General features: G+C 27.0%; 1 protein-coding gene across 1 annotated transcript; it reads right to left on the bottom strand.

Annotated features, from left to right (window-relative positions):
* Positions 1 to 21,928: 21,928 nt before the first annotated feature.
* Positions 21,929 to 23,130, bottom strand: LOC129312024 (protein SRC2 homolog). Its single transcript, XM_054954569.1, has one exon. The coding sequence runs from the start codon at positions 22,991 to 22,993 to the stop codon at positions 22,142 to 22,144; it is 852 nt and encodes a 283-aa protein (XP_054810544.1). The 5' UTR covers positions 22,994 to 23,130; the 3' UTR covers positions 21,929 to 22,141.
* Between the last annotated feature and the right edge of the window lie 2,373 nt (positions 23,131 to 25,503).

The following is a 25,503-nucleotide window of genomic DNA, read 5'->3' on the forward strand; positions in this document are numbered from 1 at the left end:
TCTGAATTTTAAACTCTTAAAATGAACAAAAACTCCCCTCAATTTGTAAATTTCAAGCAAATTAATTACCCCACCATTTATCCGTACAATGGCGACTGTTGTGTAGCCCAGTTATCATGCCATGTATCAAGAGGAGATTAGTGCCACGTCAACCTTTGACCAAACCCCACAAAGTCAAAAGCAATGGCAGTCATATGTAACTAAGAACAAGTGTTACTTTACTTAGAATTCACAAATTAAAATTTTTTTTATTTATTTAAGAGTTCAAGGTTCAAGATGCTATTTGAGTAATAGTTTAAGGTTCGATACTCACTAATCCAATATGAAACATTAGATATTTTATAATTATTCTGTCAATTATACCCTTACTTTATTTATTACTCTCTTAAAAAAATGGTGTATTGAAAAATTTAATTATCATTATTAGGCATATATATATAGAATATTTAATTTAATAAGGGTATATTTATCCACACACGTGCTCCCTCCATTTTTAAATATAAAAAAAAAATCATACTCTTTCTATGTCCCTTTTTTATTATAAGAGAAATTGTTATATGCTTCTTCTTTTTTATAAGGAAGATATAAAATTTAAGAAGTATTTATCATATTTTTCTTAAATTATCCCTTATAAAGTAAAATTTTATTTTTACAAGATAAATTTATTTTACTAATTACAATGATAATTAATTTAAACTTTTTTAATTTCAAACATAATTATTATATTTAAATAATTTTTTTAAAAATTGTATGAGTTAGTTACTTTTTTATATTTAACAATGGAGAGAGTATATAGTTTCTTGGATTTTATAAGCAAAATAAAAATTTTCAAAAAGCGCTTATGACATCTTACTTTAATTGCCCTTATCAAACGACAGTATCATTAAATTAAAGAAAAATGAAGAATTAATCACAAAGGCTTTTTTTGTTTTTAAAACTTTAGGTGAGTTATGTACAGATATCACAAAAACATTTTAATCTAAGCTTTTTAATTTCAAATGTAATTATTAAAATTAATCAGTTTTCTCAATATGTATGAGTTAATTAAAATTTACTCATATTTTAAAAGGAAGGGAGTATTTCACGATAGCAATCATGAAGCTGGCAGAAAAGAAAGACTGAAATATTTTGATCTCCTTTATATTTTACTTTAATTACATATACTTTTTTTTATTTTTAAAACTTCCACGAATCTTTTTTAGTATGAATAATTATAAAATATAAATATTTTTTTATTTTAAAATTTTATTTATATATATTCAATCAGTTAGTTAATTGTTAAGTCATATGTATTAAATCAAAATATCCTCCTTAAATATATATATATATATTTTTTTAAAAATAATTCAAATTATCCAAAAAAAATAATATAATGCATATTTTTTAATTTTTTAATACCTATTTAAATATTGAACTACTTTTAACATAAGGGCAATTACGTCATGAAGGAAAATTAATATTTTTAAATTTTTAGCATAATTAAAAATAATAAATTAAACATTTTAAAATTTTTAATGGAACATTTGAAAACAATATTAAACATTAAACTAAAGTGCAGATTTTAAAAATAGAAGTGATGCCTATGTAATTTTAGCAAAACGAAAGAAAAGTTATTATATATATTGTACTCAAAAGAAAAGAAAGCAATTCATGAAAATCATATTACTTTGAATTTTCATTAAATGAAGGTTATTATTTAATAAAACTTTTGTTATCATAATATCTTTTCCTTACTTAGCACTTTTTCCCAGGAAAGACAAATGATAAGTTATCATTCTAAAGATTAACGAAGAGTATGAGATTGTCAATACTCGAGGCTATTACTTCCTTCTGTTATATTTATGAAAAACTTTAATTAAATTAAACTTATTAGCAGTTGACCAAAAGAATTAAACTTATCAACAAAGGTAGTGTTAAAAGTCTTGATTTCTATAAATATATATGTATATATATATTATAATAGTTTTAAATTATCCTTAATTTAAAATATGGATAAATGGGCAAATAACCTTCAGAATTTTAGATTATTCAGTAATATCATAGATCTTGAAGTTATTTATTATGCAAATTATTTAATTACTTAACTTTTAAAAATGTGTGTAATTTGGTCTTGCCATTAAGAAAAATAAACTTTGACTGTTAATTAATTATAAGATAACAGAAAAGGACCTAAAAATTTTAAAAACCAAAAATTAGAATGAAGTAACAAGTAACAAAAAAATTTAGAAAATGACCAAAAATATATATTAAAAATTGATGTTATATAGTTTAATGTTTAGATTTTTCTTGAAGTTTTTGTATTGAGAAATTCTTATATAAACTCAATAGACCACATCATCCATATTTTATTTAATAAAAACATATCATATTAAATGGTTATATATAAATATAAAATGAATTTTACAATTGACAATGATAGAGAGAAAAGAAACAAATTTTAAAAAAACTTTATTCCAAGAAAATGATACATAAAATTTTATTTGATTAAATTGATATAATTTTATTAAATAGAACATATATAAATAACTTGTTACACGGGTACATGCAAAAATTTCTCGTATAGTTAGAAATTCAAATATGAAATATCAAACAAGGAAGAGCAAAAATATGGAATTACGTGAGAGAAACATAGAAGTCAAAAAGTGACTAGAAAAGAGGGAAAAGCATGAAAGAAAAAAAACAAAAACAAAAACAAAAACAAAAAAACAGAGAATGCATATAAAGTTCGTGACGCATTTGATGAGAGAAGGTGAATATTGCTGAGTCCTGAGTGTATACCCCAAAAGCCTTAATCTTATTAATTTCTCCGCATTTCTATCCACTCAATGTCATGTGTCTCTCGCTTCGCATTAATGCTCTCTCCCCATCTTCCCTCCTTCTTCCTTATTCTTCATCATCATCATCATTATCATCATCGATCCCTCATTCGCTTTCTCTGAACTGTTCTCCGATCTGTTTCTGACATGATGAAGAGCTCTCTTTCTTCATCAACCCCACCCAATTCTTTTCTCCATGCCAGCCTTCTCCTTTTTCTTCTGTACCTTCTCTTCTTTGTCTGTTGTGTGAATTCCAGAAGAATCCCGTCTTCAACAACCGCCGCCGTCAACCACCACCACTACCGTCGTCGCTGTGAATCTTTCTCCAATAAAACCCCACGTTCGCTGTGCTTCGAGCTTCAAAGAATCCACCACAAGGCTCCTCTTCCTCCTCGTATGAATAACTCTAACGACAATGAGATTGATCCAAGATATGGCGTCGAGAAGAGATTAGTTCCCACCGGACCAAACCCACTTCACAACTAATCCTACTTACTGTTATAAAGATCATCAATCAGGCAAATTAAACCCCACTTGCTCTTTTATGCTTTCTTTCTTTTCTTTCCTTATGCAGTTCATATAAGTGTTCTCTTTCTGGGTTTTTGATTTTACAGATACCTATAGCTAACTCTTGTTCAAGTTCTTGGATCACCCACCGAGATAGGTCAGAGGAGACAGTTTCATCGATGGCTATGGCTGAGAAAGAGACCGTCTTTGGCAGGGATATTGTCTCCTTATATATATATATAGATATAGACAGACAGAAAGGATATTTCTTTGATATTATTACCAAGGTTGCTAGGTTCTGTACTGGTGATGAGTTTAATTGTATTAAGGTTCTTGTCTGATCTTTTTTCCCCCCTTGTACTTTAAGGACTAGAAGCCAAATTAACCGCCATTTCCATGCTTGTTTTTGGGCAGTAATATTTCAGATGAAGAGAGTGTGTGTTAAGGTAGGAACTAGGAAGTTTTGTAGAAGTTGTTATTGAAGAGATGATGAATCTGAAAACAAGCATGGAAATGGAAGAATTATGGTTAATTAAGGAGGAGGTGAAGAATCAAGAGGATCCCATGAGTTTCATTAATATGCTATAGGGAGCCACCTTGTGACAAGGACGTTGCTATTTATGATGGCCACTAGTTGCTTGATCTGTATCATCAGTCAAGTTTGGCTTTTTATTCATCTTCTTGGTGTCATGCGTGTGGATCAGTGCCTTTCATTTCATTTTTTTAAATAAATTTTATATTCTTCATGTATAGTACTAGCTCCTTATTATTTCAACTAACGAATCATGAATGTCACTATAGCTCTATATTGCTTCTTATATTTCCATATTTTACTCTTCTCTTCCTAATTACAAAGTAGAAAAAATATTTTTAATCCTTTTTATAAAATATCAATTGATTTTTTATCACAATTTTTTCATTTTATCCCATTAAATATTATTGAGAAAAATATGTTATTGAAACATGTTATATTTAACAGAAATAGAATTGAATACTCCCTTCAGCTTATTACAGGACACATCTAACTACATCATTGGAATTAATGAAAGGTGATTATGTTATTAATTAGATATAAAAATAGGATAAGCTTAAAATTTTATCCATTTTTAAATGAAAATTTTGAATTTCCATTGTATGCACTCTCATAATTAATAAGTTAAAATGAAAGCAATATTAGAAAAATAGCATTAATACGCCATCAAGTGTCTTTTATTACAGACAAAGAATCCTTCTAGAATACGCTCTATAATGGATATTAGAAGGAGTACTTAGTTAGTTAATTTTTAATTAAAATTAATGAATTTTTAAATTATATTTTTTTATTTTAATAAAATATGTTAAAAGTGACTTATAAATAATAATAAATAAAGTATTTGTTTATTTTATTGAGGTAGTTGGTCATGAATTTCTGTCTCATAATAATTAATACTGTTTAAACTAATGCATATTATTTATTCCTCTAAAAATTCAAAAAAATGTGTACAACATCATTCCAACAAATATGCAAATGGGGCGCCCTTAATTTCAATAGGTAATGTGTTGTGTACGATTTTAACGTAGCAGTTTGCAATCTCCACCATAAATATATGTTCTTATTTCATGTTGAAATGAAATATATGCATTATGCCCTACTAACTGTGATGTGATATATACCTTTGCAGCTGTATCATACTATAATTGTTCACACAGTGGATTTACATACCATCACTCCCAAACAACGACGAATTAATGAAGAAGAAGAACAATTCGTGAACCCACGAATTGAAGACAGCTACATGCGGAGTCCCTGACAAAGGCCTTTCGGGTTGGACGAGGAAGAGTTTGTGGGATGAAGGGAACGAATCAGGTTTTGGTTTATCGGTTTAAGAATTGAAGATATGCAAATTTAGGTTTGCCCGAAGTTGGGTTTCTCTGATACGCTCACTGCAGACGTCTCGCAAAATGGCGGAAGACGAAGGCAATTCAAAATTTTAATCTTCTGAAAGGTTTTCTAAATCGGTTACAACAAAACACCGGTTTAGAAAGTAATTAATATATATTTTTTAAAAACTTCTTAACACTTTGAAGACCGGTTATACACTAAACCGGTTTAGATGCACTCCAAAAAAAAGAAAGGCGGCACAAAAACTTTTTCTAATTGGTTATAATTACACCCGTTTTAGAAAAAAATAAAATAAAATAAAATATTTTTATTTTCTTAAAAAAATTTCCAAACCGGTTTTCCTGTCAAAATGTGATTAAGATCGGTTCCTTATGTAACCAGTTTAAAAAGTCTTAAACCCCGCTTCATAATTACGATAATATCATCACCTTTATTTTATAAAATGCCCCTTCAATAACCGGTTTAGAAAGTGGGCCTTATATTACTATCTTTTGACTAGTGCTTCAGTCATAAAATCACAACATTTGCCGTAAAAACACTTAGATCGGGGAAAAAAAAAAGTAGAGATGTTAATCAGTCAAGAACCCTCTGTAACAGGGAAAAGGGGAGGAGCAAAGATTAGGCCTAAATAGAAATCAAATTAAGTGCACTGTTCTAACTTTAAATCTCATCACGAATTACGATAACCATAACTACGTGCCAAGAGTATCAATAATTTGATTAATCTTACAATGATAAAACCCCTGTGAATTGTATGGGATACCATGTTACGTTTGATGAAGAAGTCCTTATACCTATTACCAAGCCTTTTTCAAGATATTATAGATTTGAATTATTATAACATGATTAAATTGATATACTTTTGAATTTACTAGCATGCAGCCCGTGCAATCCTTGAGTATAAATGAAAATAGATAATTATTTAATTTAATATTGGGGCTTAGGCCACATTGAGAACTTGTATTTTTAAAATAAATAAATTCTACATTAAAGTTACTTATTTTGTTGGTAAACCAAAGTTCTTATATTTAATTTACACGGCAATATAATAGGAAGTTAATTATACAATTGATTAGTACTGTTTAAAATAATTATAAAAAAGCATGAGGACCCTAAATAATTGAAGATTTATCTATATACGTACAAGTCAATTGACGAACCTTTAGTTGTGCATACATAAATTTTTAGTTATTCAGAACCTTCACTGTCTTTTTTTCCTCTTCTGACGAGGATCTCATTGCCATTTTCTCTTGAATATTCATCCTATAATTCTATTAAAGAATTTATTTGTTTTTATTGAAAAATGAATTTACATTTTCATCTAAATTACATGAAATTTACATGTGACATTTTAAATTAAAGTTAAATGCAATAATAATAATCATTATTATTAGAGACACACACACCCATGATGCATGAGACGTTGAACTTCTATCCATCAAGAGTTAAGCATAAATTCAATTTTTGAATTCACATTAGTAATTATATCTTTTTTTTTCCTTGCCAATTATGTGATTTTTTATATTTATAGCAAAATTAATAAAACATTAAACTCTCGACTTCATTTTTTTTCAACTAACACAGAAATTATGCTGCAGCTAGAGATAATTAAGGATGACCTGATTCCATAAACTGCATATACATTAAATTTAACAAAGTTGTAAGGCTAAAATTTATGGCATGATGCACCAAGGCAAGGAGTTCACATATTAAACTTGAGCAAAAATTATTTTCTCTGGGATCCCTCCCGAGCATCATCATGTTTACCAAATTTTTAGCACATATTGAGACGCTTGGCAATAGGTTGGACTTAAATATACCTAAAAGTTCCCCACTCAATTGCGCAAGTAATAAGAAAAGTAAAATGCAGATGATAAATGACGATACTAAAAACAAATGATGAAATACTATATGGAGAAGAAAGGTTCCACATCTACATCTGAAATAGTGAGCACCTAAGGTCTTCAGGGCTCAAAAGCATTGTTCCCAGAGCAAGGCCTTCCCTCAGGTCAAGGATTTTATTGAAATAATAAGTTAAATTATAGTTTTAATGAGTCTATTTTATGTTGTTACAAAATAAAATATACAAAATGTACTATAAAAAATTCCTTTATTGAGAGTAATATTAATTACTAAAATAACAAGTTAAATTACGGTTTTAACAAGTGCACTAAATCAGTAAGATTAAATATACAACATATGTTATTAACAAGTTTTGTTATTGAATTTACAAGTAACATTACTAAAATAATAAATCAAGTTGTAGTTATAACAAGTCCGCTTCATGTTATTACAAAATATAATTGAATAGGTAAAATGTAACATAATGAGCTCTTTTATTGAATTAACAAGTAGCATTACTAAAAAATATGTTTATTTAGGCTTTGAATTGAAAAATTGGTTTATTTTATATATAAGTTTTTGCATTATATAATTGAAAAGCATCAATGACTTGGTGTGGTTATATTGTTTTTGGTGATCTAAGACGTCATGGATTCAAACCTTTTAGTCACCTTTAAGGAATTATTCTACTGGTGACCATCGGAGCTTCGAATGCTGGAGCTCTGACAAAGATGAATGGATGTTTTTTAAAAGAAATAATTGAAGGCAACTTTAGTCATTTCCCTACAAAATATAATTTCAATTTGATCTTTTGGTCTTGTAGTGTGAGATAGACTTGTATAACCAATTGTTCCTATATATATATATATATATATATATATATAAGAACTCACTATTAGAAAAATTTAATTTAGCAAAAGATGAATCCATTAGTAAATGGCATATATTTCTCACTAAATAGAAATTAGTGAATGATTTTATTCCTCACTAATTTTATAGTAAAAAAATAGGCTCACTAATTTTAACGTTGAACATTCAATCGCTAATTTAGCAGGGGATCAATTTTCTCACTAACCATATTTATATTTAAAAATGACTATCTAATGCCAAATCACCCTACCACCTCGTGTCTTGTCACTCATCACGCATGTCGGCTCATGCATTGTCACTCTTCCATTGCCATATCATATGTTCTTAATGTTCAATGCCAATGCCAAGATTTGAATATTTGACCTTCTACACTCCAATCCTTATGCTTTCATTTTTTACCAGTTAAACTTAAATGTACTTGCAGTTATTGTATGAGAAATTAAATATATGTGATTTCACTACACACATGTATAAAATAATATATTATTAGAAATACACACATATATTTTTTATTTTCTATTATTAATATGATAAAATAATTTACATTTATACAAATATTTAGATTATATTTTTCAATAAAATATTGTTTTTGTTAAGAAAATGAACTTAAAATGAAAAACATATTAAATATCAAATAATTTTATTAAAAAAATTTTATTTTATTTTTAAATGAAAGTAATTAAATATATAATTAAAATTTAATGCCTAAAGTCAATTTTTTAATAGTCGTGATTAGCTTAAAAATAGAGTCCCTTGCTAATACTTTTAATATTTCAATAATTATTTTATTTTTAGATAGGCATCAAAATGCCTAGCCAATTATTTATTTTTAATAATCATCTTATTTATTTTCAATAATTTTCATCTTCTTACATTAACATGAAATATTAGACTTTTGGCAACAAATATAGGAGCATTTATCAGTGCTTTTCAAGATTTTGTTAACTAAATTATTTCAATTGGTAATGGGATTGTTATTAGAGTCAATTAAGGATATGTGAACATTAAAATTCAAATTGATTTGTTATTGGATGCTTCAAATGACTTAGTAAAGTCCATTGTTAATTTGACATTTTCATATTTATATAATAATATCTATAATTCTTTATATTGTACATTGACTGTAATTGAAGAAGTAAATAAGTACTTGTTGTTTCTGCTCTGTGGTAATAAAGTTATATAGTTGAACTCTAATAATATTTTAAAAGATGATGAAAATATGAATTCATTTGATAACCTTCACTCTATATATTTTCTAAATTCAATTTCAATGTTAGGCTCATAAATCATTAAATAAGTCTCAAAAGGGGTGCCCTAGTTATTTTAATGTATAACACTATTAAGTTCATATGGAGTTGTGCAATAATGCATGTCTAATAATTATAAGAATTGAAAGACATGAATTTGAGGCCCAAGAAATATTTGAATCAAATAAAGGGACAAAAATATGTATACAACATAAGCATATTGTTGGGTGTAACATCCTAATATTTTGGTTTTAACATTTAAGTGATATTAGAATTTGATTTATTGAATAAATTGAAAGTAAAAAACATATATTAATATTAATTTAAATTTGACGGTAATTATAATTTACCAAGTAAATAGTCGAGGGAGGATAATTTACTCAAGATGGGTCTAATTTTTAAAATTATTTTCTCCGAGCTAGCTAAGAGATTATAATTAGGAAAATGTTATGAAAAAAAATAGTTGAGCAAAATACACGAGCTTACAATATATTTTTAAGAGAGTCTTAGCTATTTTTAAATAAATTATAGAAGAGAATTTATAAGGCCACAATATTTTTTTTTTTTTTGCTTTCGCACCTGGTATCCTAAAAAGTTTGGATATGTTGGGTTCATTGCCTGCCCAATCCACTCTAGACTAATTTAGATTTTCGCTTAGATGAGGCCTTCTTTGAGGGTGTTTTATGGGTAGCACTAGTGAGACATACTTTGCATGCTTAGCTGTGCTGCTGCATATTTTGGGACTCGAATTCAAGACCCCAAGTTAAGTTGTTCAAGTTCCTAACCACTAAGACAAGCTCCTATTGGTAAGGCCACAATATTATTTAAGTAAGAGAAAATATATATATATTTTAATCTCTATACTTTGTTCGTGTTTTGTTACAAGTCCTTACACTTTTTTTCAGTATTTTGAGTCCCAACACTTTTATTTTTTAGTATTCTAGATCCCTAAATAAATAAAGTATAGGAATCTTGGATGATGTAAAATACCAAAAAATAAAAGTGTAAAAATTTAAAATATCAAGAAAAATATAGAAACCCATAATAAAATAAGAATAAAATGTATGAATTAAAAGGTTTCGTTTTTTCTTTAAATAAATATCCACATAAAACCAGTTTAAGTTTATGGCTTTAAAAAAATGGAGGGCCCACGGCCCATTACACAACACACGGGGGCACCTATTTAATGGATACTCCCTCAAAGTCATCAATTCATCATCTTCCTCCGTCAAAATTCAAAAAGAAACCGAGAGAGAGAGAGAGAGAGAGAGCGTCCATGGAAGAGTTTTGGATTTCTGAGCTTGATTTAGTACTCATAACCCCTCCCAATTACAAAACTCTCTTTACAAAAATTATCATACGTGATGAGATCTTTCTAGCGATATAAATATTGAGGGAAGCAAAGCAAGTTTAAAAATTATAGCTAAGAGCAAGTATTAAGTTTCATCAATCAGAAACTATAGGATTATTGAAATAAGTGAGTATTTAAATGTAGTTGGTGCAGTTTGATGAATAAGATTGGATTTTTACATTTGGATATGTTAACATTGAGCCTTAAGTGTAAAAGGAGGGAATTCAATTTTTAGAGTTGATTAGTACTTGGAACTTTGATAATTGATCATGTGTAACTTAGAAATACTTGTTAGAAATTGATTATGAGGTTGAATCACAAGTTTGAGTGATTTTGCTAATTTTGGATGAATTAATGCAAAATTTTAGGTATTTTCAATATAAGTAATCTAAACATTGTTTAGCTAAGAAATCATTTTGGTTATAAAATTTGAGTAATAATGATCTTATGTTTAAATTTGTATGGTAATTGGTCTTGATTGAGTTCCTGGAGAACTTGATATTTTTTTACTCTGAAAATGAACTTTTTACACAATTGTGAAAATTAGAATTTATAGGTTTTTTTTTTGTGGTATTTGGAAGTGATTTGAGAATGAATAAAATATTAGTAGGTGTGTGAAATTTGTAAAATTCATTTGGAATGCTTAAATTGAAATTTTAAAAGAATGATTGAGGAATTTGATGATTGTGGAGGCTTTTATTGGTTAAATTTTGATCTTATGGTTTATAAATAATTATTAGAAGTGGAATGTGAATTTGAATGTTTTGACACATTGTTAAGAAAAGAAAGTTATGATTTAAGAGAATTGATAATGAGCTAGAAATTAAGAATTTGGAGTGTCTGGATAATTTGAACATGGATGGAGGTTTTGTTTGGGAATGGCTTGAGTGACTTTTTGGTTGGGAATTGGTAGAAGATTAAAGTAATGTTTGAGCCTAGTAGATAAAATGAGAGACTTTAAAATATTATAGTGGATTATTGATGCATTAATTAGAGTTGTATTCATGTGTAATATAATTATATATATTGTAGGTTAATTGTGGATTACCAATATTGGTTTCCTGCATGCTTGTGGTTATTTTTCAGCATAGAAAAGAGATAACATTAAAATATTCTTTCTTATACTGGGATGTATGTTCTTTTATTATATGCATGTATATAATTGCATGTGAATGTTGTTATGCCATGAGGCTTGTTGACTATTCTGTTTTGAGAATATGATTGAAACTATCTGGCACGCTTGTTGATATACGAAATTAATATATATTACTTTAACCCTTTTCAAGCATGTTAATTATTGTAAATGATTGATGTTTGAGAAAATTATTTTTTGAAAATAATTGTTACCCTTTCAAGCATGCTTGGTTATTTGAAATGATTTCTTGAATGTGATGCAATGAGGAAATAAGGTAATTGATGATTGATGTGATAATTATATGTGAAAAATTGAGACTTGATATTTTAATATGTTGGTGTAAGTTAGAATATTCAATTGTTACTACAACGTTAGATCTCACATGCTACCTTTTACCATTATTTATAGAGTTATAGTGAGCTTAGACTTCTTGTTTTGTTTAGCTTGGCACATGTGGTTTGTGATTTTACTATTTTGTTGCCATGACCTAGGACTATGATTTTATAAATGAAATGATTTGAGTAATTGATTATTTGCAAAACATCTTTTGAGGTGTGTCATTTGAGAAAATATTATAAAATCTAGTAGTCGAAATGTGTCGTTGGACTGTAGGCAATTGTGGGTTGAACCTAATTTATTTCATGGTATTTATTTAGTTTAAAATGAAATTTGACTTAAGCTCCCTATTGTTGAACTGTTGGGCTTGTTGTAGACTGTTTATTAGGCTTCAAGGGCCCTAGGCCTAATAATGTTTATTTTTGGAGATCTTGTTGATTTTTAGAAGTTTTTGGAAGGACACTTGTATAAATAAAGTGGGAATGTTTTGTTCTTGTAAATTATTGTAAATATTTCATCTAAGACTTTGGAGCATTGCATTCTGTGTCCACATGATTCCAAGTTACTATTTACTATAAGAAGGAGATAGTTTTCCATTATATTGACCTTTTATACGACCATTAATAAAAACTAGAGTCAAAGCTTGTGTCGTGTTAGATTGTACTTGCCTTGTCTTGTTTTCACCCACAAATCAATTGTGTGTTGTTATTTCTCGTGTTCAAAGTAAAAAAAGTTGAAAATATTGATTCTTGATGAGGATATATGATCGCCACACTATTAGAATTTCAATGTTGTTTATAAGAAAGTCTTTAATTATTCCATCTAAAGAACTATCAATTTTTCTTAATCTACTTCACATTGTATCTATTTACAATGTAAAGTTGAACCATTTGTTATGCTCTATTTATGCATAATTGACATTATTAACTATAGCTAAACATCTCCACTACGTATAAAACATTATTTGAACCCAAACCATGTTATGGCTTAAGCTGGAAAGAGCAGCTTCTAAAATTCAATTATATAATTATTATTTGTCAGATATTCGATTAAATGTACCAAAAGTCCAAAACCATAGTTATGATAAATCAATATTAAATTTGATTTATTATTTTACAAATATTAAATTGTTAATATTACTAAATAATATAATTTATTATTTAAATTATCACCAATAATGGTATATACAACTTTATTAATATTTGCATTTTAAAAAGTAGTATCTTTTATTGTAATTTACATATTTAAAATTGATTTTAATTCATTCATCCAAACATCTTTAATATATGAAAATTAATTTTAAAAAATAATATCCAAACATAATTATGTTATAAAATAATTAATTATAATTAAAATTAATTATATTCAATTATATTATTTATAAACAAAACACTTCTTTAGTTCTTTGCCTCCTCAGGAAGATCCAGAGTGCTTTTTCATTTTACATAGGAGTGTTTGACCAAGATTCCGTCGTTTTCCACTCTCAACCGCCTCTCTCCCTCAATAAAAAATTATTAGATCAAACATTTGAATAGATTTAATATTTTTCAAAAATAATTTTCAATTATAATTATTCTAAAGAAAAATCGCATTGAAGGGAAACTGAACATCCTTAATTACAAGAAAAGATCAAGGAATTCTGAAATTGAACTGAAATTTCTTATGTGAAATCCGATAAAAATATTGAATAAGAACAAAACAAATATTACTGTGCCTGTCAAAGGTCCTTCAATGTGATTTTTTCTAATTTTAAATTGTTCAAATTAAAGTTCAACGTCATTGTTTTTTGTAACTTAACTCTTTAATAATAATTTTATAAATCACTAAATCTAATCTAAACTATTCATATTTTAACCTGATGGTTGAAAACGAAGAGGCAGAGGATTGGAAGAGGAGAGAAAAGAATCTTGACCAATTTATAATAGTATTTATTATTTATTTATAAATATTGATAATAAATTTAAAAACACTTTCAAGAAAAGTTGAAAAATATAAGTCAGGTTTTATAAATAGAGCCAAATAACCAATTATAAGCATTGGGTTTGGTTGAAAAGAAAAATGACTCAAATAAAAATTGACTTTTTCTAACTTGGATTGCATAACTCAATTATCATATAGGTTAATCTAAATGGGTTAGAGTCGGTTTGTTTAACTCATATTATTTTTCAAAAAAATAAAAAAGAAAAAAATTTTGCAGATATAAAACATATTAGGTATAACTTACTTAACTGGATTAATTTATATATTTTATACAAATATTATAAATTAATATTTTGGTATATCTAAAATAAATTATAAAAAAGTATCAAATTAAAACTTATCACTTGGGTATGTTTTTTTAAAATTAATGAAAAAAATAAACGGATGAACGAAACTAGCCTATTTAACCCCACCAACTCTTAAGACAGTGATAAGCCTAAATGTATTTGAGGGAGGGCAATTGCCTGCAGTCTCCCCCTAATTTTGTGATGCCTTATGTAAGCATGAATTAGGTTTTAATTTTCCTTCATTAATATGTTAGTTTTAAACCCACTAAATGAGAGAAAAATAAGGGAAATTGAAGAAAGAGAAAGAGAAAAATGATAGTAATCTAAATCTAAGTAAGGGGTCGGGGTGCAAAATTTATTAGAAGGAAAGAAAGTATAGTTAGTTTGAATTTTACATTTGAAATATTAGGTGGAGTGAAATTGATGGTGAGATCATGAAAATTTGAAATACTAGGTAGTGAGTAGAAATAATTGAGATTTTATAATAATTGAAGCATTATGATTTTTTTTTGGATACTTTTATTTGAAACTATTTAATTCTTATATTTTAAGTGGAATCGTTTATTTTATTTTATTTTATAGATTTTTACTAAAATCATTTGTATAGTTTAAAATAATTTTGATCTTTATAAATTCAATTTGTTGTTTATTTTTTTAAGCAAATCATGTTGTTACATGTGGGAGGGGTTTCATTAATTATTATTTAAATAAATAGTCAAAATTCAGATACCAACTCTTGATCATATTATAAAATCTAGTTTATATGGTTTGGGAAATTAAATTTCATTGTCAGTAAAGTATATATCATTTGTGTTTTATCAAAAATAATTCTGTCCCCACTAGCCCCAGGTTCTAGATTCACCATTACCTCAAAGGTTGAGTTGGATTAAAATTTTTTCAGCTCATATGAAAACAGATTGAATCTAACCCAACTCACAATTTTCCTAACCTATATGATATGAGTTGACCTATATTCTCTACTCTTAGAGTTGGAAATTTGGGCAATAAACTCGACTCCTCAAAAAGCTTAAATAACTAAGCCCGACTCGAATTCTTTCGAGCTTCGGGCGACCCGAATACCCAAATTTTATTTTAAAATTATTTTTAATTAAATTGTTTACTTTAAAATTAATTATTTTATTTATAAAAAAATATAAAAATATATTTTTTTGATACTTAAATGATGTATAAGACTTAAATATATAATATTTTAATATAAAATGACCTAAAACTTAAATAATTAATTAATATTTTTCATTTTTATATATTTTATAAAAATAAAAAAAATATTCGAGTATTCGGGCCAAGCCCAATCTTGGGCCTATTCGGGCTAAGCCGGAATATAAAAATATCATAATTTTTTTAAACCTGACTTTAACTTTTTTTAAATGAGTTCTGACTAGCCTGTTGAGCTTAGTTTGAATTATAGGCTCTATTTGCTCTCCTCTTAAGTCTCACTTCTTTTTGTTACATCAAAATATTAATTTAATCTCTTAATTAATTATGAAAAATAAATGATGCAATAATTATTTTTCAAATATTCCTTCATTTTCAAAATTTGTAAAAATTTTAAAATAAATCATCGATCAAATTTATAGTATTCATATTATTGTTTAACACAGTTTAAATTTTTTATTTTATTATCCTGCCATAATTTAGTTTTTATTGTTTGGAAAAATGTAGATTTAATTAAAACTAGATCTTCTCTATAGATTTTCTGAATCTAAATTTAATATGAAATGAAAATTAAAGCGAAATTTAATATAAAAAACGTTTTAGTTATTCTGTAAAAATTTAACCGCATATTAGTGGACTTCTTTTTTTAACTGAAATGAAGCGTAAATGTAATATAAAACAAAGTTGGATAATATACTAAAATTTATAATATATTAATCAATAATATAGTCATTAACTTCGAGTGAAATGGTACTAATTGTATACAGTGAAGTTGGAATATTTCAAAAATTATGAGAATATATGTTATTAAAATATGTAAAATAGCTGGAAACATTTTGAAAATTACAAGTGAAAGGGAGTGCATTTAGACCCATTTGGTTTGCTTATATTTCACATTTAAAAAAATGAAATTTTACTTGTAAGATACTAAAAGTTATTTGAGTAAAATATTTTACAAAAAAATACATTCTAAAAATATATTTAAATAATAATTAAAAGTAAATTTCTAAAACATAACTATTTAAAACTTTTAAAAAATAAATTTAAAAAGTAGGATGTTATTTGGCTACAGTATCCCAAATTTAATCTCTTATTCTTTTATTTAATAATAATTAATTCCTTTAAAATATAATTATCATTTCAATAATAATAATTAAGTATCAAATTTTTAATATTATAAATTGAATAATCAATCATGTTAATTTTTAGTATTAATGGATAATAAATATTACAAATTTTTATCACATTTTTAAAATATTTCAAATATATTACATTTATATAATAAAAAATTTAAATCATCATAAATTAATGTCTATTTTGATAATTTCACATTCAAAAATATATTTTATTATTATAATTCAAATAATTTTTAGTGTATTAAATTGATTTTAAAAAATATTTAAATATAAATTTTATTGTAACAATTTACTTTCATTAAACTGACTTTTATTAATTAAACTTTTAACGGATAAACTTTTAATAAATTAAAAACTATAAACACACTTAATCATTTTATATATAATAACTTACTTTTATTAATTGATTTTATCAGTTGAACTTTTAATGAATGAACTTTTAATAAATTTAAAACTAAACACACATTTAATCATTTAAACCTGATTTACTTATTTTATATGTATATTTTTTGTCATGATTTATTATTTTATACTTAAAGTAACGCGGTACGGCAGATCAGTACGTCACGCCAAGGAAAAGAATGGCAGGATAAAATGTCACTGTACCCGATGTCGTCACCACGCTTTGCGGGGAGGGCGCTGAAATTGCACCAGGAATGATGTCTCCTCTTTTCATCTTTTTTTTTTTTTATTTTTAACTATTAAAATAAAAGTTTGAATGATTCATATTTAATTTTTTATAAAATATTTCATGATAATTTATTTTTACTGTATTTTAAAATTGTCGATCTTAAAATTTAATAGTTTAAATTATATTATTTATACTTTTTATAATTTATATTTTAATAATAATTTATAGGAGATTAAATTTAAATTATTTAAATCTTAATTTTAATTTAAAACTCTATCAATTAAAAAATATAAAAAAATTTTTATGGTTGTATGGTTAAAATTGTTAAACATTTTTAATATTTTAAAATATAATTATTATTTTTTAAAAATAATCTTATAAATAAATTATTATATATTTATTTTAAAGTAAAATATTTTATTAAATAAAAATAAATATAAAAAATAATATTAAATTAAAAATAAATAAATATTTTACCACGGAGTATAAAATTATTTTATATTTTTTTTAAAGAAGGGTGTAGTTTAAAAAAAAAAAAAAAGAGTAAGTAAAAGAAAAGGTGAAAATCCTCACATGCGAACGTGATCCTCTTTCTCTCTTGATTCTCGAGAAAATGGCCCACTGAAGATTGGGAGATTGGAGAGGATTTGGATCTCATCTCCTCCATTTTGTTTCCTTTTTCTTTTCTTAATTCCTTCTCTTCGTTTCATCTTCCTCTTAAGATTAAAAATTCAACTATTCCTATTTAATAAAAATTATTATATATTTAAACTATAGTCTACAATTATTGTACACTTTTAATTTCATTAAATTAAATTTTAAAAATTTATATTTATTTGTTTATATTTTATTATACAAATTTTATAAAATATTAAACCTTAACTAATCAATTTTCAATCTGAGAGTGAAGAGAAGAAAATGAGAGAATAGGTGATGAAATGGGAAGCATATCCTCTCCTAATCTTTCTTACTCTTTTTCTTCTCCTTATCCCATCTCTACTTTTTAAAAAAAACGAATGAATGATTTAAATTTAATTGTTTTATAAAAAGTTATTATAACATTACATTAAGAAAATAAAAAAATAAATTTAAATTATTAAAATTTCACCAGAACACTTTATAACTGAAATAAAATTAATTTATAAAAATTGTTAATAATAGTATATAATTGTGAATTATGCAAATCAAATTATAACAGTTTAAATTTTATTATTTATATTTGTATGATATTATAAGAATTGTTTTATAAAATAATTAACTTCAAAATATTCATTTTGTTGCTTTACAGGACATTCGACATATGCTCCACTTCCTCCGTCAATATATAAGAGGCCTTTTAAAATATTTTTTATTTTTAATTATAAGAGATTGTTGGCATATTTTTTTAATAAATAAATTATTATATCCCTTGTTAAATTAGAAAAATAAAAAATAAATATTCTTATTAATTTACTTTAAAAAAATAAATTTATTTTTTATTTACAATAATTAAGAATAAAATTAAAATATTGTTATGTTTTTAATTAAATAATTAACTTTTATTAATTTATATAATTCAGTTAAAAATATTTTATATATAAAAATGAATGGACTATTCTTTTAGGCTAATGTTCATATAACATGTTAGTTAATATTGTAATTTTATTAGCTTTAATTGATCATTTGACTCCTTTTATTGAAAAGAAAAAGAAAAAGAAAAAGAAGAATAAGAAAATAAAAGAAAAGGAACATTGGGACGTGGAGAAGAATCGATTCGCTGAGAGGGTCCAGATCTGATTGGCAAGTGACGACCAATAACAAACCAATACAGTGCAATAATATATTACAAATGCTCAAGGTACTGAAAATCGGATATTGGTTATAAAATAAAACACTTCTATATTGGTTATAAAATAATTAAATACTTGGATATCAGGGTTATGGGTTCAATCGAGAGTTAAATCGAAGTCAGATCGATCATAATAAGATAAAATAATTTAAATAAAAAATATATTAATTCTCAATACGTTCATATATATCCAAGTATTAATATCTCATATAACATATAACAATAATTCTAACAATAATAAAGTATAACAACATTTCTATATTTTTTTAAAATAAGGTTAACTAAATGATAAAAAAATTTCAATGAGTTAAAATAATAGAAATAAAAATTTATTTTAAAATAAAAGATAATAAATAAAAGTGATATATTTTAAAAATTATTTAATTAAATAATTTAAATTAAAAATAATATAATATAATATATATTATATTTTTTGATTTCTTTTTGCTTCTTCCATCCCCTCATCTGACATAAGTATGATTTTTTTACCCTATGACTCCTATTGACCTATCTTTAATCATTATCATGTCAAAAATAAATATACATCTTGGTTAATCAGTATCAATTTTTTTTTTTAAATTTCAACCCGCCTGAACCGAGGGGTTAGGCGGGTTAATCTGGATTAATCCCGGGTCACCCGGGTTAACTTAAATCACAATAAAAAGAAAAACCGGACCGGACACATGGCCGGGTCACCGATTCACCGGTCGGACTGGCCGATCCGGTCCAATTTTAAAAATAATACAAATGCTCCTTCATGGCCCCTAGTCACGACTTCAAATAAAATGAAAAGAAGTGACCCGCCTCACAAGTTACAAGTTGATCGTGGATTTTGAACCGTCCAAGTTATTAATTTAAGGATTAATATTTTCACAACATTACAAATTAAGTTTTAAATTCTTGCTAAAAGATTGTTAGTATTTAATGTCAGGTTGTCTTGTAAATACTTATATAATGCCCGTTTGAATTTCAGTTGAGTATAATAAATTATAAAAATAATTAATTAAGTGATAGATTTTAATCATAATTGATTATGTTATAACGCAATATGTTTGAATATTATTTTTGTAAAATTAATTTTAATAGAATTGAAGAAATTTGAATAATTTAATTAAAATTAATTTTTAAATATATAAATTACTATATAATTTAATTTTTAAATACCAAATATTAATTTTTTAAAGATACAAAGTTTAAATTTTATTAAAAAAAAAGGAAAAAGAAGAAAGTTTGATTTTATTTTTATTAAATTATGTGCTTTTTTTGTAATTTTTTCTTGAGCCTATCTTTGTAATTTTTTCTAACATTTTTGACAAACTTTTGACAAAAAGCGGATGGAGGGAACTTCTGAAAAAACATGCCTGATAATCGATTTTTGGTCATTTTTTAATGTTTGGATAAATTGGCTGAAAAAATCTATTTTGGGGTCCAAAATCAATTTTTTCCTTTATCCAAACACGTACATACACACACAAAGCATAAAATAAATTTATCCTTAACCATAGATTAATATTTAAATAAAAAAAATTTATATAAAGACAAAAAAGTATAATATTTTCTTTTTATTTTTAAGATAATAATATTTTAGTAAATTTCATTTCATTTTTCATTTTTATAAGAATAAATAATGTTGATTAATATTAATATGAACATATAAATAAATGCTTGGGTGTAAAAGAAAAATTGTCTCACTTAAATGACTAAAAGTAGTCCAATATAATTAAAAAGCGAGTCTTCAAGATGGTGGAAAAGCACAAATTGATTGACGGTTCTCATGGCTTTTTTTTTTGCACGGCGGCAACTTGCTTGAAGAGAGAGCGAGAGGGCCAAGCATGAGAGAGATGCCGAGAGAAAAAGTTGTTCAGGATTCAAAAAACATTAAAAATAAATTTAGAATTCAAATATCGTACCTAAATTTATAGTTTAAAATTTAAATTATTATTTAATATAAAATATTAAAGAGGATGAAAGGAAATCTACTAAAATAGTATTGTAAGAAAATTAAAATGATAAATATAAATAATTTAAAAATTTTCTTTGTTTTTAGTATAATGTTTTTATTTAAATATTAATTTTATCGTTATGGATAAATTTATTTTATTATATATATAATTTTAAAAATATTAAATTAATCACGACCAAACAATAATTCACTCACAATTCAACCATTAACCTCAATACCTTACTTAGTTATACAGTGCTGTTTTTAAAACATTCTTCATGTCTCAAGGAAACCTAGCACAGCAGTGAGCGGATTCAACTTCAGTGTGATTGATTTGAATAGTTTAAGTTTAAAATATTTTTTTTTTTGATAAAATTATAAAAATAATAAAATATTTTTTTACTTTTAATTTCGTCTAAATTTAATTTAAAGAGTTTAATTTAATATTAAATTTTTAAAATTATAATATATTAACTATTCAGATATATTTTATATAGATAAAAAATTATTTTATTTTTTTTATAAATTTTTATTTTAATTAATATAAAATAAAAATATATAAACAGCGATGAGCATGAAAACGAGCCCGCAGTACTCCTGGTTCCTTAGTCTTAGCCACGTGGGGAGAAAAAGTGGAAAACGCATGCAAGCCACGTAAAATGGATTTTCATTTTCTCGGATTTTCCGGCTAGTCCTTCGACTTCTCTTTCTTCTTCTTTTTCAATTTACTTATCGCAACTTTTTGTTCTTCCTGGTTGACCATCTTCCATTTTCAAATTCTTCTGATTTTGACCCAATTGAGCACTGATCGGCTGCATCAGTTTTTGATATATTAATTTTTCTACCGCCCAGTCTAATATTTCAGACTAGAATAAAATGGTGAATTGATCAGTTATCAGTCGTCGTCCAATCAATCCACTAGTGCAGCATAAAATTTAATAGAAATTGCAAGCGGGGATAAATTTAGCTTGAAGAAATGACTATGATGCAAAAACTGCGAGCAAGAGAGACAAGGAGAGATCAATCCAAATCCAAATACAAAGAAAGACATGAAAGGATCGGATTCTTTCGGGTAAATTCAGCTGGAATCCGAATGCGTGTTTCGATTTTTCAGATAAAAAAGTTAAAAACATTCCAAAGAGGGCAGTAACAGTGAAGTTGAACGATGCTTTCTTCTACTCGTCGTCCCCGCCCTCATCGTAACCCAGATCATCTTCCACTTTCTCTGCAGCTTTCTCTGCAATATGGTCCTCGAAAGCATCGAAACCTTCTGACAGTGCAACTCCACCCAACACACCAGCCACTGCGCCCACAGCCAATCCCGTCCCCATCCCCATCCCCCCAAACTTGCTCTTCTTCTTCTCCTCGCCTCCGTACGCCGGCTGATCACCCCCCTGACCATAACCGTAGCTCGGCTGTCCGTAGGCCGTTGGCGGCGGCGGCGGCGCATTGTAACCACTGTACGGGTACCCAGCCGGCGGCGCCGCGGAATAGTACGGATCGTGTGGCACGCCGTGCTGATAACCATACGCCGGCGAAGCCCCGGAGAAATCGCGTGACACTGATGCCGGTGGGACGCCGTAAGGCGGAGCCTGGTACGAACCAGGAGCTGGGTAGCCTATTTCTCTGATGGAAACCCCAACGCCCACCTTACCCTGCGGCCTCCCCGATGGTCGCTTCAGGGTCAAATTGCTGGTGGCGCGATCGCCAATTCCGACGTCCTGTAGAACCTCGTTGAGCTTAAGCTTAGCGGAGCCAATGAGCGGCTTGGTGTCCTCCTCGGAGCCGGCGTGGACCACGTCGATGAAGAGGGTGAAGTCCTCGATGGGGCCGGGAGGCAAGGGGATGCGGAGCTTCTCATCCCAGACGGCTTCGGTGTCGCCGGATTCGTCGACCCGGGTGGAGCACTTGTTCTTGGGATCAACCCAAACGACGGCGTATGGGCGATTGGGGCCGTGGCGCCAGTTCACGTTCTTGAGTTTCTTGGCAGATTCAAGCTTCACTTCCACCTCGTAGCGGGAAGCCATGGATATGTGGATTAAGATTGACAGGAGTATAAGGTGTTCCTTGAGGCTTAAGATGCGAGATTCGGGATTTATAGATCAGTGACGAGACGAGGAAGAAGATGGGCCCTGGTTTAGTGAGATAATTACAGGAACATGACTGCTAGCTTTGGGTCTCCCGGCATGCGTTGGATTAAAATTTAAACGGCTTAAAACAAACAAATAAATAAACAGATATAAATTGTTAAAATTCGATCAGTACATGAGGATGAGATGAAGAAAAGAAAAGATTGCTTGTTTGTTTTTTCTGATCCTGAATTCCGAAATCACCCCTATCATCAAAGTTTGGATCTGGCAGGGATGAGGGTAAAAGGGTAAGTTGAAAGGGGGAATTATAAAATCGAGGCTGGTTAGGTAGAAGCTTAGTACGAGGTTATAAAAAAAAAACACTTCTTTAGCCTCCTCGAACGATCCAGAGTCCTTTTTCATTTTATATGGGAGTGTTTGACCAAGATTCCGTGGTTTTCCATTCTCACCCGCTTCTCTCTCTCAATAAAAATTATTAGATCAAACATTTGAATAGATTTAATATTTTTTAAAAATAATTTTTAATTATAATTCTAAAGTAAACTCGCATTGAAGGGCAACTGAAAATCCTTAATTACAAGAAAAGATCAAGGAATTCTGAAATTGATCTGAAATTTCTTATGTGACATCTGATAAAAATATTGAATAAGAAAAAACAAAAATTACTCTGACTGTCATCAATGTGATTTTTTTAAATTTTAAATTGTTCAAATTAAAGTTCGACATCATTTTTTTTGTAATTTAACTCTTTAATAATAATTTTATAAATGATTAAATCTAAACTATTCATATTTTAATCTAACGGTTGAAAACGAAGAGGCAGAGGATTGGAAGAGAAGAGAAAAGAATCTTGATCAATTTATAATAGTATTTATTATTTATTTATAAAGATTGATAATAAATTTGACTACACTCTCACCTGAAATAAGAAATATGAGTCGAGTTATGTAGGTTGGTCAAATAACCATTCATAAGTATCGGGTTGGATTGAAAACAATTTGATTCAAATAAAAATAATTTTTTGTTTGCCTAAACTATATAACTCATGAATAATGTGAATTAACCTTGATAGATTAGAATTAAGCCGTTGAAACCATATTATTTTTTAAAAAAAATTTAAAAAAAGGGTGAAAATTTTAATGGTATAAACCATATGGAACATAACTTATTTAGCTGGATTACTTCAAATATTTTATACAAACATTATAAATTAATAATTTAATGTAGCTAGAATGAATCATGAAGAAATATTAAATTAGAACTCATTATTTAGATAATTTTTTTAATTCATGAAAAATAAATTAAAAAAATAAATGAATTGATAGGTGAGCTCATTTAATTCGCCAATCTTCAAGAGTTGGGTTGGGATGAGATGTAATTTTTAACTCATATAAAAATGGGGTTGAAATCTAATCCAACTAATATTTCTCCAACTTATATGATCCAAGTTGGCTTATATTCTTAGCTCTACTCTCGAGTCTCACTTCTTCTCATTTCATTGAAATGTTAATTTAATCTCTTAATTAATTATGGAAAATAAATGATCCAATAATTTTTTTCAAATATTATTTCATTTTCAAATTTTGTAAAAATTTTAAAATAAATCATCTATAAATTTTATACTATTCAGATTATTGTTTGATAAAGTTTAAATTTTTTATTTTATTATCCTGCCACAATTTCTTTTTTTTTTTGGTTGGAAAAACGAAGGTTTAATTAAAACTAGATCTTCTCTATAGATTTGGTGAACCTAAATTTAATAAGAAATGAAAATTAAACCGAAATTTAATATAAAAAGGTTTTAGTTATTCTGTAAAAATTTAACAGCATACTAGTGGACTTTTTTTTTTTACTGAAATGAAACTTAAATGTAATATAAAACAAAGTTGGATAATATACTAAAATTTGTTACAAAATTTATGATATATTAATTAATAATTTAGTCATTAACTTCGAGTGAAATAGTACTAATTGTATACAGTGAAGTTGGAATTTTTGAAAAATTTCGAGAACATATGTTATTAAAATAAATAGAACAGCCGGAAACATTTTGAAAATTAGAAGTGAAAGGACTGCATTTAATTATTTAAACCTGATTTATTATTTTATACTTAAAGGTAACGTGGGACGGCGAATTTTCAGCGCATCACGCCAAGAAAAAGAACCTCAGATAAGGTTTTGATAAAATGTCACGACCACGCTCCGCGGAGAGGACACTGAAATCGGACCGCGGACGATTCACTCCTATTCTCTTTTCATTTTTTTTTCTTTTTAATTTCTAACTATTAAATTAAAAGTTCGGATGATTCATGCTCCCTTTCAGAAATATAAAATATTTTTTAAAATTAAATATTAAAGAATATAAAATATTTTTAATCTTTTAAGATGTAATTATTATATTTTTTTAAAAAAATTCTATTAATAAATGACTTTATATTTAGTGTATG

The sequence above is a fragment of the Prosopis cineraria genome, unplaced genomic scaffold (assembly GCF_029017545.1).
Source record: "Prosopis cineraria cultivar Desert tree isolate PC_DT_omini unplaced genomic scaffold, ASM2901754v1 PC5, whole genome shotgun sequence".
Lineage (NCBI taxonomy): Eukaryota > Viridiplantae > Streptophyta > Magnoliopsida > Fabales > Fabaceae > Prosopis > Prosopis cineraria.

Excerpts from the sequence above, each read along its gene's own strand:
- LOC129312024 (XM_054954569.1), bottom strand. The coding sequence starts at position 22,993 with ATGGCTTCCCGCTACGAGGTGGAAGTGAAGCTTGAATCTGCCAAGAAA.